Raw genomic sequence first — 13,827 nt, 5'->3', positions numbered from 1 at the left:
TTCAGAATTTTGGACTTTTCATGGAAGAATTGAGCTTATCATAGCTGCTATTTATACCTTCGCACATTTTAGGCTCCTGGAACCACTTTTATGATCTAGAGTGAGGACAAAGTCATTACATGGGACATGTCTCTGCCATTTGAGGTGTGTAACATCTATTATATATATATATATATATATATATATATATATATATATATATATATATATATATATATATATATACACACACACACATACATACACACACATGCATACATATATATATATATATATACACACATATATATAAAATAATAATAATAAAATTAATTATATATAATTCTATTATCACTGAAATCACTGAATCACTGAAAATGACTCGTCCACCGACTCTACGCAGTTCCTCACGGAGTCGTCTGGGTCTGAGTGCGGATGAGGCAACGAGCAGCTATAGCCCGTCCTCCCAAACCCACTCCCTCCTCAACCAGCCACTTCTTTCCTCCTCTAACGGGAGGTGGGGCTTTCGCCTTTCATAAACTTTTGCAGAAGCTCCGCAGCTCTGCAGAGTGGAGCTGATGAAGCCCGAGGAACCGAGCTCTCTGCGCCGTCTCCTACACCAGTCCCCCGAGCTCACCCCGCCTCAGAAAGCTCTCGCCCCGCGTCTGTGAACGCGCGTGGATACCAGCAGCTAATCCGGATCCTTAGGTTTTACCGCACGACTCGGACACGACAGAGAAGCCCCCAAGAGCATCATCACAATGCGAGCCATAAACCTGGACACATACAGCCTGTCCCTGCTCACAGCCAAAGAGGACATCCTGAACGCCAAGGCATCGACTAACTGGTACGTTTTTAAGCTTTAAAGGAGCAGTTCGGGGCAAAAATCAAGGACACACACACACACACACACACACGGTCTTCTTCACTCCAAATAGCGTCGAGCTGCAGTGCTCTGTTTGGTGAAAAGTAATGCAGGTCTGCGTAACCCAAAATATCTGCTTCTACACTTCAAAGCAAAGGGTGATCTGTGTGGTACTCAAGCCAGGTTTCCATGGTGGACCACTGTTGATGTTCTAACCATGTTTTAAAGTTACTTAAAGAAACGTCTACTACAAGTACAGCTCTCAAATCAGTGAGAAGAGCCAAACTAGTCAGGCAGAAAGCAGCATTTATGGAACCATTCGCCTTAGGAGCCCTGGAGGAGCCCTGGAGGAACCACCCCACCCCACCCCACCCCCTCCTTTTTTAAGGGTGTACTAAAGAAGCAAACATTTGATACCAAAATCAAGTTTTGGGGTTTGGGGTTTTTGGGGATTTTGGGATTTTCAGTCTGATGTTATGGTTAGTTCCAGCTCTAATCTTCCAGCCCTGCTGCAGGTCATCAGCCTCTTCATCTGACCTCCATTAGTTGACCCAGGTGTGCTAGATTGGGGTTAGAACTAGGCCTTTTTATTTGCTACTGATGGACATTACCTCAGTGTTCTTCAAGTTCCTTTCCTTCAGGATCAGATTTCAACACCTCAGTAGTCAGTCTTCTCAGGCTCTGTGAGCCAATAAGGATGCTTCTTCCAAAATCTAAACTGCTGATTGGCTGTGTGAATTATATAATGGTCACAAAATAATAGATATAGATTTATTGAGAAGATATATAGAGCGCATGTAGAGATATAGCCTTTTAATGGATTTGTACTGTAGTTTGTATTAACCTCTTCATCTTCGCAGAACCAGCCGTGGTTCTTGGCTGTTCTTCGCCACTGGTATAACGGAGTGTGCACTGCCTTGCCGATCAGTAATCCTTAGGGTGTAATAAAGGGCACGGAGCATAAGGGCTTCAGAGTTATCATCAGTGGAAGGTGATGCAAGTGAATGATGCCCAGCCCTAATTGGAGTATGGTAGTAAGGTTAGTGACCCCTGTACTTGTCCACAGTTGTGCTTGCTAATGAGGTGAAATGTAAGTTCATAAGTCCCCCAAAAGAGCCCTGGAAATGTTATACTTGGAGTTCAGCTGCTCTGGAATGTCTATAAGCTTTCCCTAGACAAATGCTATACTTTACTGTGGTGTATTATATATATGACTCATTATGACTAGCAGTACTGCAGGACTATTAGGACTGAGGTGGAGGTATTAAAGACTATAATTGAATGCAATGCTATATTGTATTACTACATTTTTTCAGTTCTGTCTATTAAAGCTACTAGTTTAGAAGTATGTGTTATAACTTCTATGGTTTTGCAGTGTGCACTAGTTAGACACTGGGCATTTTGGGCATGCTGTGTGGTTGCTGAGGCAGTTAGGAGGTCATTTACTGGAACAGTTCTGCAGCTGCTTGGTTGGACTGTTCTTAGATACAGTGGTGCAAATGAATCCCTATTTCTGTGCAGTTTATTAGCAGTGCCATTACTATTATTTCATGACAGAGCATCTCTATTACTATTATTCTATTATTATATACTCTTCGGTGCTATTGATTCTTTCTGAAATCAAATGTTGTGCTATGAGGATTTGATTGCCTTTAGTGACAAGAGCAATAGTGAGGTCAGGATGATCACCACCCCACCTCATCCACAAAGTCCCAACTCATCCCAAAAGTATTGGATGAAGCACCATCCATCATTTCACAGTTCCACTGCTCCACAGCTCAATGCTGGGGGGCTTTATTCCCCTCTAACCCACACCTGGCATTGGGCATGATGCCAAAAGGTTCATATTTATCTACTTCAGAGAGTCCTATTCTATTGGTAGTACTTCTCTACAGGGACTGGACAAGCTATGTGTGTATGCATTTGCAAATCTGTGTCAGCATGCATTCATTTGGACATATAGTGTATATTGTGCAGCACTACTACTACTACTACTACTACTACTACAGCAACAACAACAACAACAACACACACACACACACACACACACACACACGGCATGTTAGTACAGTTGAAGTGTATGGATTTGAAAGTCTGAGGGTGTTTTGTTCTGTCTGCATGTCAAGGCCTGACAACACACAATCAATAGTGTCATTATAATATCCCTGCAGAGTCATTCTGCTCTCAGAAATTTAGGCAGGGCTCCCACAGGCGTCCCGTCAGCTGAAGCCAGAGGGATCCAAGCCTCTCCCACTCTGTTTTTTCATGCACTTAATCTCCGGGGAAACGTGCAGGGAAACAGACGCTGCGAGCTGCTCAAGACTATCAAGCCCATTCATGTGCTGCTGCTGCAGAGCATTGTCAGTATTGATGGATGGTATTGGACTGATAACAGCAAACAATGCTGGTTGGAATCAGTTTTTTTATTTCGGCATTAAATCTTGCCCGAAACAGCACACACACACTGTATGATGTCATGTTGTCAGCTGTGTATTTTCCGTTTGTGGTAATAGAGTGGTTTGAGGAGTTCACATTTATATAGCTATACAGTTATATGTATAGCACGATAGTCTACTTTTAGATGCTTACGTGAAGTGCTCCATATAAAAACGGCTCATTTTAAACCTCAGTAGGCCTCTAAATAGGGACGTTCCCTTAGTAAGTATTGACATGCCTCTGTTTTTTCCTCTCATAAAAAAGCTGCCAAAGAACCCATGCCGCAAGAAGTTTAACACATCCAGGGTCGTATTTATGAGACTGCTGGTTAGGTTTCGGCTTTCATGCTTTCAGACATCTAAATCAACACTTCTAATGAACTCCTTTAAACTCATTTTATTCACTTAATTCATTTAATGAATGCTACATTTGAACTTTTTTCAAGAAATAGTATGAAATATTAAGTAACAACTACGAATTATCCATTTACTATTATGAATTATCCTTTTACTATCATGAATTACTCCATAAATACTATACTCCATAAATACTATTATTGAATTACTCAGTAAATACTATGAATTACTTTGCTGTTTGTTATTATGATTTGCTCCTTAAATACTACGATTTATCCAAATGTCTTTACTCAGTAAATACTAAGAATGATCCAGTTGCTGTTATGCATTACTCTGTAATTAGTATGCATTATGCAGTAACTACTATGAATTACTTAGTTAATACTAGACATGCACTGACATCAGATTTTCAAGTATCTGCCAATACAGAGTACTGATGCCGATGCCAACTCTGGATAGATGGCTTTAAATCCTGATATTTGTAGTGTTCCACTTTTTATAGGAAACATTGCACATTGGAAAAGTTTCAGAGCTATGAAAAAATTTAAATTCACATTTCAGAGCAGTAAAATAAAGTACTGTAATGCAGTAACTTCACATCCCAGTACACGTCTCAATGTAAAAAGCGGCTGAAACTCAACCTTTGATTTTAGAACCAAAAAAACACCACATGGAAACAGAAAGTGCTGTAAATGTGAAGTTAAAGTAAGTGTATTAAATGTCTGTTTAATGGGAATAACTATTTATGACTGACTTTTACTGGTTGTTTGGTATGGTTTCATGAAGTATGCAAACTTCATTTGTATTGGTGCTCTCTATTGCCGATACCGATACTGTGTCTAAGTTCAGTATTGGCGCAGATAACGCAACACTAGTTAATACTACGTTACTACTACAGATTAGAGTTCGCGTTTGATTATGGCACAGCTTGCCTGCTTTCAAATGTTGTGAATTAGCCCTCACATTGTTCTTTTGGGTCCAGCTGGACTCAGATTAGCACTGTAGCGCTGTAGGCCTTCACTGCATCTGGTGGAGAACACTTCCAGTCATCTGATGTTTCACACTGGGAAAACTGGCAAGTGTTCCACTTTCTTCTTCAAGACACATAGCTGCTGCGCCGTTTTGCTCCGCGGAGGTGTAAGTTTCAGGGTCTTTTGTAAGGGCACATTTTCAAAAGCTAATCAGCACTGATACAATCAGTGTTACAGCTGAGTAAGAGGGAAGACCTTGTTATATGAGGTCACTGCCATGATCTCACGGTCTGAATGGTTTGTAATTTGATGAAAACCTGTGGCCTTATCACTTCTCGCAGTAAAAGCATAACTGAAGCTCATATCTTTCTTTAGTCTTTGGTTAAAGTCCTGTCAGTCCAGTCCTCCACATTGTCCTGCTCCGTTTCTTTTATTCATGCGAATGCCATGACGGAATTCTTATCCTCACAGCTGTAGGAGGCCATGCTCAAGAGCCCAACTCATGACTCAATGGTTGCACTTTTGATTCTCGCCGAGCCTTTACAAGCACGGCACCAGACAAAGGCTTGTTGTCCCCAACCCCCAAACTTTTCCACCTTTGGAAACTTAGCGTGAGGTTTTAATGGCCTCCTGGTGGGCCTTCACAATGTGACGTTTGTTAAACGCTAGCGTGAGATTGGCCTTCATAATCATGATATCATTGAAGGCTACAATATGCAGACGAGGTGTGCTGTGAGCATCTTGACCAATCACAGATGTTCTTTGGCTGGTTGTGATCCAAAAAAGAGCCTAACCATCTGCAAGAGGTGGTGTTTGCACTGCAAACCATTTAACCAGGCAAAGAACCACTTTCAGGTTCAGATGGTTTTACCATTACCTTTACTAAGGAGCCCCCATCTTTAAGAGTGTGCCTCCTGTCACACAGCAACATCCTTTAGTCTCCTTGTTTCTCCTGCACTGCAGTGTAAAGGTTTGGTCACTGGCGTCTTGTTTGATGACTCACCTGAACCCACTGAAAATTGCAGGGTTTAGTTTCAGTCTCAGGTGTTTTTGTCTCCATCTGCCAGATCGGCTGTTCGAGCACAGGCTAATGCATGATTAAGGAGCAGTCTTCTTAAGTTACCTCTAATGAAAATGTACTCCTGGGATCCAAAGGGATTGCCTTTATTTCAAGGGAACACCCTTCGACTCATGATAATGACTGATGGGATAAAGTCATGGGAATTGCTGTCCTACACATTAGCCTGGGTTGACGCCTTTTTACTTACAGTTTACGTGCAGTTTAGTAAAGAAAGACTAGCGTGATTAAAGGAAAGGTGTGGGGATGTTGACTTTAGACTTTTTCAGTGCCTGATCTTAGAGAGCGTTTGCTTGGCTGCTTTTCCTATCATGAATGACTTGAATGACTAACTAGGAGAGTTTATCCCATCTCAGTAAACAATGGCGTGATTAACACTGATCTACTTAGTGCTGTTACCAAAGTAGTGGACAGGCCCTGTTTGGCTGATACTGAAGATGTCTTTTAGATTTTGTTTTAAAACTTGATGGACTGATGTGATCACCATGTGGTTGTCATCTGCACAGCTTTAACAAAACATGGTCCCCTGTGGTTCCCACAATCATCTAGTATAACTAACTCATTTAGTGAATGTTAACAACTGAGCTAGAGCTAACCTAGCAGCCTAGCTGTCAAGCTAGTTCATCTCCCTGACATTTGTTTGTGTCTGACTTTCTGAATCTGTGTCAGATTTTCATGATGGATGTACCAATAGACCATTATCACACTTCATTAATGTGGAAGCATAAACAGTACTGTTAAGCAGCTTCCGGTCATGTTGTAATCAATGGCTGAGGCAACGTTCCTTTCCTAAATAGCCAACCAAATAACCAATAACTCAATCAAACTGCCTGTTAAACGGTGCAGGCCGAAGTCTGATAGTAGTACTTAGAGCCGGACGTCTATAGATCTATTGATTTTTCGCTTTTCCTGTAATGTTGATATTTTCCAGGCTTGAACACCAGAAGTATGTTAGCTTTGTTGGTGATCCTCTACCTGTGTGGTAAAGTGGAGGTGTGGAAGCTGGTGCACACTTAATTACACACTTGTGAGGCCAAACAGTCTCTTGCGCTCATACAGCCACACTGAGGTATGCCAGATGGCTTTGCGAAATTATTGGGAGGAACAAATTAACATGTGGTGGTCTGTATTCTTACTCCTCACTGCCATGACATCATTGCGAGGGCAGGGTGTGTCAGCCAGTTGGGCCTAGCAGTCGTGTGTGTCACCAACTTTGCCATGCCAGTCCGAACAAAGGAGCTGACACTGGGCCAGCTTACAGAGTGACTCAGGCTTATGTGGTTCATCCTGGGTGTGAGGTTTCACTCAATCTTCCCACCACAGTCAGTCTTCCCACCACAGCCTGCGATAAATAGGGCTGCAGAAAATCAGCATTAAAAACGATTCATTACAGCTGGTGATTTAGACTTAAAATCTCTACAATTCCTGCAAAAAAAGAAGATTAGACTTACACCAATGACCCGGAACATTAAGACCAGTCTAATATAATGATGGTAATCTGCATGCCACCAAAGCAGCTCACTCTGCAATACCTATGTAGTTGCCGTGTGGTATCTGGCACCCAGATGTTAAAATCAGATCTTTCAACTTCTGGAGAGGAGGATTCGCCATGGATCTGACACCGATCCAGCACATCCCACATCTTATGATGTAAAAGAAAACAAGACTAATCAGACCAGGCAACCTGTTTTGGTCCAGATGCTTGTGCACCCATTAAAAGCCCTTGTGGACGGGGGTTTAGTAGGGGCCCTCATTATGATCATCATTGAAGGTTTCGGAGACTTGTGCCACAGTAGCCTTTCTGTCGGTTCCAACCTAGTGGGATAGCTTACTCCCCCCTCACACATGCATTGTCATTCCTTACACCACTGTTGACAGTTGCGTACCACAGCTAACCAGGAGCACCACCCTGGAGCAGTGTGTTAGAAAGTCAACTAGTGAGCTAGAAAGTTAACTAGTGAGCTAGAAAGTTAACTAGTGAGCTATATTATTAGATCAATGTTAGAATACCTTTTTTTTTACTTTGCAAGAGAATACAGTTTTGTAATTGGGGCAAAACTTATGTCTGGTTATTAATATTAGTCAAAAAAATATATTTAAAAAGATATCAATAAAAAAAGTGGTATATTGTGAAAACGATACTTTCAAGTTTCCTTCCATTATTTTCCCCCGGGTTGAAATGTAATAGGTTGATGAGTCTTTTGAAAAACTAAAACTTTTTCTTTTGAGAAGTTGCCAGATACACCTGACTCTGCAAAAAAAAAAAATTGCAAATAGTAGTAAGAGCTTAAGCACGTTATTGCATCCCCCCGGTATTCGTTGTGCTCTTGCAGTTCCCTTCGCTGGTCTTTACATGATCTCAGCTGAAGCAAGAGATTTTCTCTGATGGTTCTTGGGAATTGACTTGACTTGTTGTGGGTGGAAAGAACTCCTTTAAAGCTCCTACGCTGCGCTGTGTGGAGTTGGAAACGCTGTGCAACGCAATGGGAAAATATTTATGCAGTTCCGCTAGGCTGCACGAACAGAGGCGTGAGCCTCAAACAATGCAGTGTGTTGTATGCTGGGCCAAAGTGTCCTCCACAGATGGCCTGTGCTCATCTGGCCGAACACTGAGGCCGTACCTCTGTCCAGTCGCTGTGACGTTTAAATGCTTTTGGTGAATATAAGAGCTCTCTTTTCTTATGAATGAATCTTACGAGGTCATGTCGTCTTTTTTTCTGTCTCAACTGATTCCTCATAGCATTGATGAGTTGTTCTTCCCCCTGATATTGACCGTTTTCTGCATCATACTTGTCTGTTGGGGTATTGGTCTATTGGTCATATAGTAATGAATGAAATGGAAATTGGCAAAGTGTGCAGACCCAATAAATATTTTAAAAAAATAATAAAAAGTGAAACACTTCAGCATGATCAACTGACCACTGTGGGATCTGGAAAGACTGGTTGAGACAAATTGACCGACCCACCAGTGTTATTGCACAAATACTTTCAGTTCAATTTTAATTACAAAGCTCACATCCATGCTCTGGCTGATGGGGGCATCCAGGAGAAATCTGGAAACCAAGCTTTGTTCTCAACTACTTTCTTCAGAATGAGAAATTCCTTTTCTACAGGAAGAACTCTCTTATTCCGGAGTGGAAAGTGGTTTTAAATAATGTGATTAGGTGCCTAAAACCTCTGCACAGTACTGTGTCAACCAGCAAACATGCTCATTTCATCATTTCCATATGCTGCCAAGGAGGAGAGTACCCATGCACTTTTTAGGCTGGTCGCATGTGTTGAATGACAAGACGCAGGCGTTGATGGTGAGTTGTCTCGAAAACGCCTTCTTAATGGCGTGCCCTCAGAAGTCCTCAGGTTGTTTGTGTCCCGCAAATAAATCCAGCCCGTCCACTCAAAACAGAGCAGCGAGTGTTTGTGATCCTGTTAGCTAACGGTCATGCTAGTGATATCCGCCCCTTAGCCCATTGTAAGGAGGCACCATGCTGCTCGCAGATTTCCTCTCTCCTGCTTTGAACTGGCCTCTCGGAGTGGCCGCAATGGACGGTCAGTGTTCAGCTTCTCGTGGAGGCATTGGACAGTCCTGAAATTAGAAGCAGCTTCGTTTAAACGGTTTATCCCAGTTCTCTTTCCGTTTTTTTCTGGGTTCGGCTTTGCAGCTTTTTTTCCCCCATCAAAAGTTTGGGGACATCCAAAAAACTTATTTGTGGAATTAGTTATGAAACATAAGATTTGCCTGAATAAGGGTTTGATGGATGTCTTTTCCACACTGAAAATAATAACTAGGAAATAATATAAAAATAGTGATCATGTCTGTAAGTATCTACTGATACTTCCAACTATGCTACCTCTAGCTATCTAGCTACATCACTTGAAGTAGTTACTAGATGGGTTAACCATCAGCGGGTAAAGTCCTAGATTACTGTTCTCACAGTACTGGAGTTTCCAATACTGAAAAAAGTGGGAATATTCAATACCCTTTCCAGTAACATAGAACAGGAGGATCTCCAGTAGTTACCAGTTTAATGTCGAGAAAATAAGGCATGAGTAACAGAGTAGAGTAGCTTAGACTCCGAGCATTGGAAGTGCTTCTACCCATCAGCATGAACTTTTTGGTTTAGTTTACAGTTATACAATTAGAGCTGTATAATATGGACAACATAGATCATTGGTATTAATTGGAAATTGGTATTAATCAATATATAGATATACCATATCACTCAATCCCTAGGTGGGACTGTGGCCAGTTGTTGATGAACTAAACTTCATTTTGAAAAGCCAGGTGTCCCTAAACTTTAAACGGGTTGGTTTTCCTCCTTGCTCTTTTCGAAGGCTCGACATGGTTTGCCTGTTGTTGCTCAGGGGCAGCTGAGGTCAATCTGGGAAAGTCGTGTTGGGATGTCTGTTTTGCAAACACTAGTTTGGCTCTGCTGAGACCTAAAGTCTTTAATCAGCACAAACTGGAGACAAGCTGGACGAACATAATAACTGCAAATCGTCTGCATTCTTGAGCTCACACACAGGACAAGGGTGGGTCACTGAGCATCCACTGACCTTGTACAACCTGATGTCAGTGTCTCAACTGGGAGAAACCGGATAGTCATTTGGCACCAAGCCTGTAGTGTTTCAGGCCAGAATTCACCTCAGTAGCCTAAGCACCTCAGGGGTTATTATAGAAAAACAAAGACATAAATTTGTGTTTTACTCTTAGGCCCAAATGGAGCTGGAGTTTGTTTTTTAGTTTCTCAGATAATTAAAAAAAATAAACCAGGATATTATTGCTGTTATGCAGAAACCTCAAATCCCATTTTTTGATATCTTTTGTCATCTCTTCTTTATATTGTGTCAAATCATGACGAATGGACCAATAGAAATGCTCCTTAATGACTTATTATTAATTATTATTATTATTATTAATATTAACATCTTTTTACTTTGACTTTAATTGAAAGTTAAGGCGGTTTTGTCCTTCTCCAGAAACAGTCATTTTTGAAATATAAGGTTTATGCATGACCGTGAAGATCTACAGTATTTGGTGTCCAACTTTTTTCATTTTAGCGCCGGAGCTAGTTAGTAGTCACCCGTAAATACATGCTTGCACACTTTACTCAAACTGCATTCAGGATTCTGTTATTATTTAAGATAGATTTACTTTAAGTACGGTTCTGCAGGAAAGTCATGATCTGGCACCCCTGGTGTTTAAAGTGACAACAAAAAGTTGGAAAAAAAAAAATGAGTTGGGTGACTGTTGCCTTCTATTGTTTGTTAGTAAAGTCCAGTATACAACTAAAAAAGCGAAGTTTGGGCAGCAAACATGACGACTGATCAACTACACCTGGGATAAGTAGGAAATTGAGTAAATTATATTTTTTCACCGAGATGTTGTTTTTAAATGTTCTCAGACGGGCTCTATTGGTTTCAGATGCTGTGGAGTGCTATGTGTAAGACTGGACATAAAATCAAGTGTCACCTTACTGGTTTTAGCTATTACTTTTGTCCACTTGTTATAGATGGCATTGTTTCAATAAGTGGAAACCAAGTGTGAGATGATGTAGGAATGCAATGTACACTGTTTATTGTCTTAAAAAATGGGAAGAAAATGCAAATTGCAGGTTTTTGCCATAACAAAATTTTTTCAGTACTGTTTCTAGGTGTGGTTTAAGGAAATTTGGCACTAGGTTGTTAAGGTAGATTGTTGTACATTAGTGAAAGTTTAGGATTGTTCATTTGAAATTTTCATTTATAAAAAGGAGGCGCTTAAAACATCAGCAGAGTCGAGATTAATGACCAGCCAGAAGGACTGTTGTCTCGCAGTCCGGTTGAGTTAAGCTGCCCAAACTTGCAGGTGTCTCTGGAAGCCCCTTGTTGAAGACGCAAGCTTAAGTGGATGTCCCTAAACATTAGAGTGCTTACTGTCAAAGCGCAGAGGTGATGAGATGATTAATGCAGCTAAACATCTCAGGCCTGCTGAAACTTGGAAGCACTTGTCTTGTTTTGCGTTGTTTTAGCTCCACTTGATCGTTCCTTGTACGCTTGCCAGCAAAGCTGTAAACTGTCTGCAATTTATTGTTCCCCTACTTCCAGAAAGATAATAACCACTGAGATCTTAATTACCAGCTGTTATGAGGTCATCACCCACTCGCTGTCGTCTTGGCTTGAAAAGGAAAATGAACATGTGGGATAATGGAAGCTTGGCGTTCAGCTCATCAGGTAAACCAAGGCAGGGTATTTTGTTCTGTAATGGCCCTTTGTAACCCTCAGGACCTCGGGCCCTGGCTATTGTTCTGAAGCGGCATGATCCACAAACTGCTTGCGTAATAATAAACACAAGTGAGTGCTTGCTGAGCTAAGGAAAGGAAGTGTAACTGTAACTGTAACTGCTCCTTACAGCGAGGAAGAAGAGCAAAACAGCTCACCAGAAGAAAGAACTAGTGGTGTCAATCTATTAAAAAGTTCAGTGACTAATCACAGTTACCGGAGTAGTTACTGAATAGTAATCCTGAGTGTGTAATAATGTTACTAATGTAATGTTGACTGCTGACTTGCCACATAAAACCATTTTAATAAGTTATACAAGGTATACAGGTCTACTGAAACCATAGAAGGATCATTTTAAGCATCTAATTGGTCATTTGATTTGCATGGTTCTGTGTGGTGCCATTGCTTTTTATTTGAAAAACCTTCTAAAAGAATAAAACCTTTTTATAAAGTGTAGACGTTCCATGAAGTCATGGTATACAGGTATACATAAACCATACAAAGAACTGTTTTAGCATTCAGTTGCCTAATGGCTCTGCTTTTATCCAGGTTTGATCCACTGCCTCTGTTCAGATGACAGACAGACAGCTGCCCAGTCTGGATGTTTTCACTGCAGCTCTGTGTCCAGATTGAGGCATTTATTACTGTAAAAAGTAACCGCGGCAGTAAAACTGTGTTCCACACTGTTATGGCTAACCTTGGGGATAAATCCGGGGTTCGCTTGTGTTCCTGAAGCGTTGCTAGTTAGCGTGTCATGATGTCACCAACTAATAGACTATTAAATTAGTTGTCTACAGGTCAACTAAAGTCCACTAAAAGCCCTAAAACTTAACCAGGTACTTACAACTTGCTACATGGAACCATGTAGCAAGATGTCTAAGAAATCTTACACCTGGCAAAGAACTGTTTCATCAAAGCATCAAAGTAGTCCTTAGATTTGCATGGTTCTATGTAGTCTTATTCCTTCTATAAAAAAACTTTAATAAATTTCATTGTCATCTTAATCTTTTTTTGTGTCTTTTCAACATCTTTTTGCTCCCTAGAGAGCTCTAGCCCCAGTATTTGAGCTTACAGTGACTGGACTTTAGTACCAGCTGTGCCACGTGCTGATAGTTGGTTAAGAAATCTAGGGCTATAATGAAGTAGCTGACATGTAATGGAGGCTTGTAGCTCTTTTGGTAGCATACATGCTTTAATCATCCCACACTACCTTCAAACCTTGTCATGGTCTTTATGTAGAGTTGTTTGTATTTAACAATCTTCTGTATGGTGGAAAACCTCTAGTACCAGTGTAGTTAAAAAACCCTGGGGCTTTAAGTCATTTTTCCAGTGTAACCCCTCTTTAACCCCATATTCCTACCCAATGTCCTATAAATCTCTATCTCTACTTTGCTATTCCTGTGACAGACACTTTCTCACAACTCCACCTCCCAATGGTTTCTCAATTTATCAGTCCACTCTCAGTTCCACCTCTATTTCTCAAGAAGGGTTTAGCTGAAGCTGTCCAGAACTGCAGCCCAGGTTCATTCTCAGAATTCCCTCCCCTTCTACAGTCATACTGTACTTTCTCATAGTACAACCGTGTGTTAAAGGCATGGCTCAAACCAGCCGAAGAGTTTTTGGAATTGAGCAGTGGTCATGAGAATGTGTCTGGAGTTATCAGAATGTGTGTACATGAGTACAGGCCTGTGTTCCTAGTAGCTATGTGGGATATTTTGTACAGGAAATGCCAGAGTGGTCCCGGAGGAGTCTTCCCTTGGAGAGGCCCTTTAGCCACCCAGTCCCAGATAATCCAGAGAACGTGTCTACTGTACAGAGCAAGTGTTGTAGAAAGTTAGAGGAGAACGTCCAGGAAACATGCTAAACTAAACATGCTTGTGCAGA

At 41.2% G+C, this 13,827-nt stretch overlaps 1 protein-coding gene across 1 annotated transcript in view; it reads left to right on the top strand.

The window, feature by feature from the left end:
• Positions 1-503: 503 nt before the first annotated feature.
• LOC140541989 (uncharacterized) overlaps positions 504-13,827 on the top strand; it is a 58,752-nt gene continuing 45,428 nt past the window's right edge. The window contains exon 1 of the mRNA XM_072664806.1: positions 504-826. Coding sequence (XP_072520907.1) covers positions 741-826 — 86 coding nt within the window. The 5' untranslated portion in view covers positions 504-740. The remainder of the gene's footprint in view (positions 827-13,827) is intronic.

The sequence above is a fragment of the Salminus brasiliensis genome, chromosome 20 (assembly GCF_030463535.1).
Source record: "Salminus brasiliensis chromosome 20, fSalBra1.hap2, whole genome shotgun sequence".
NCBI lineage: Eukaryota > Metazoa > Chordata > Actinopteri > Characiformes > Bryconidae > Salminus > Salminus brasiliensis.
The sequence above is the reverse complement of the archived record's forward strand: the minus strand, read 5'-3'. Positions and strand labels throughout refer to the sequence as shown.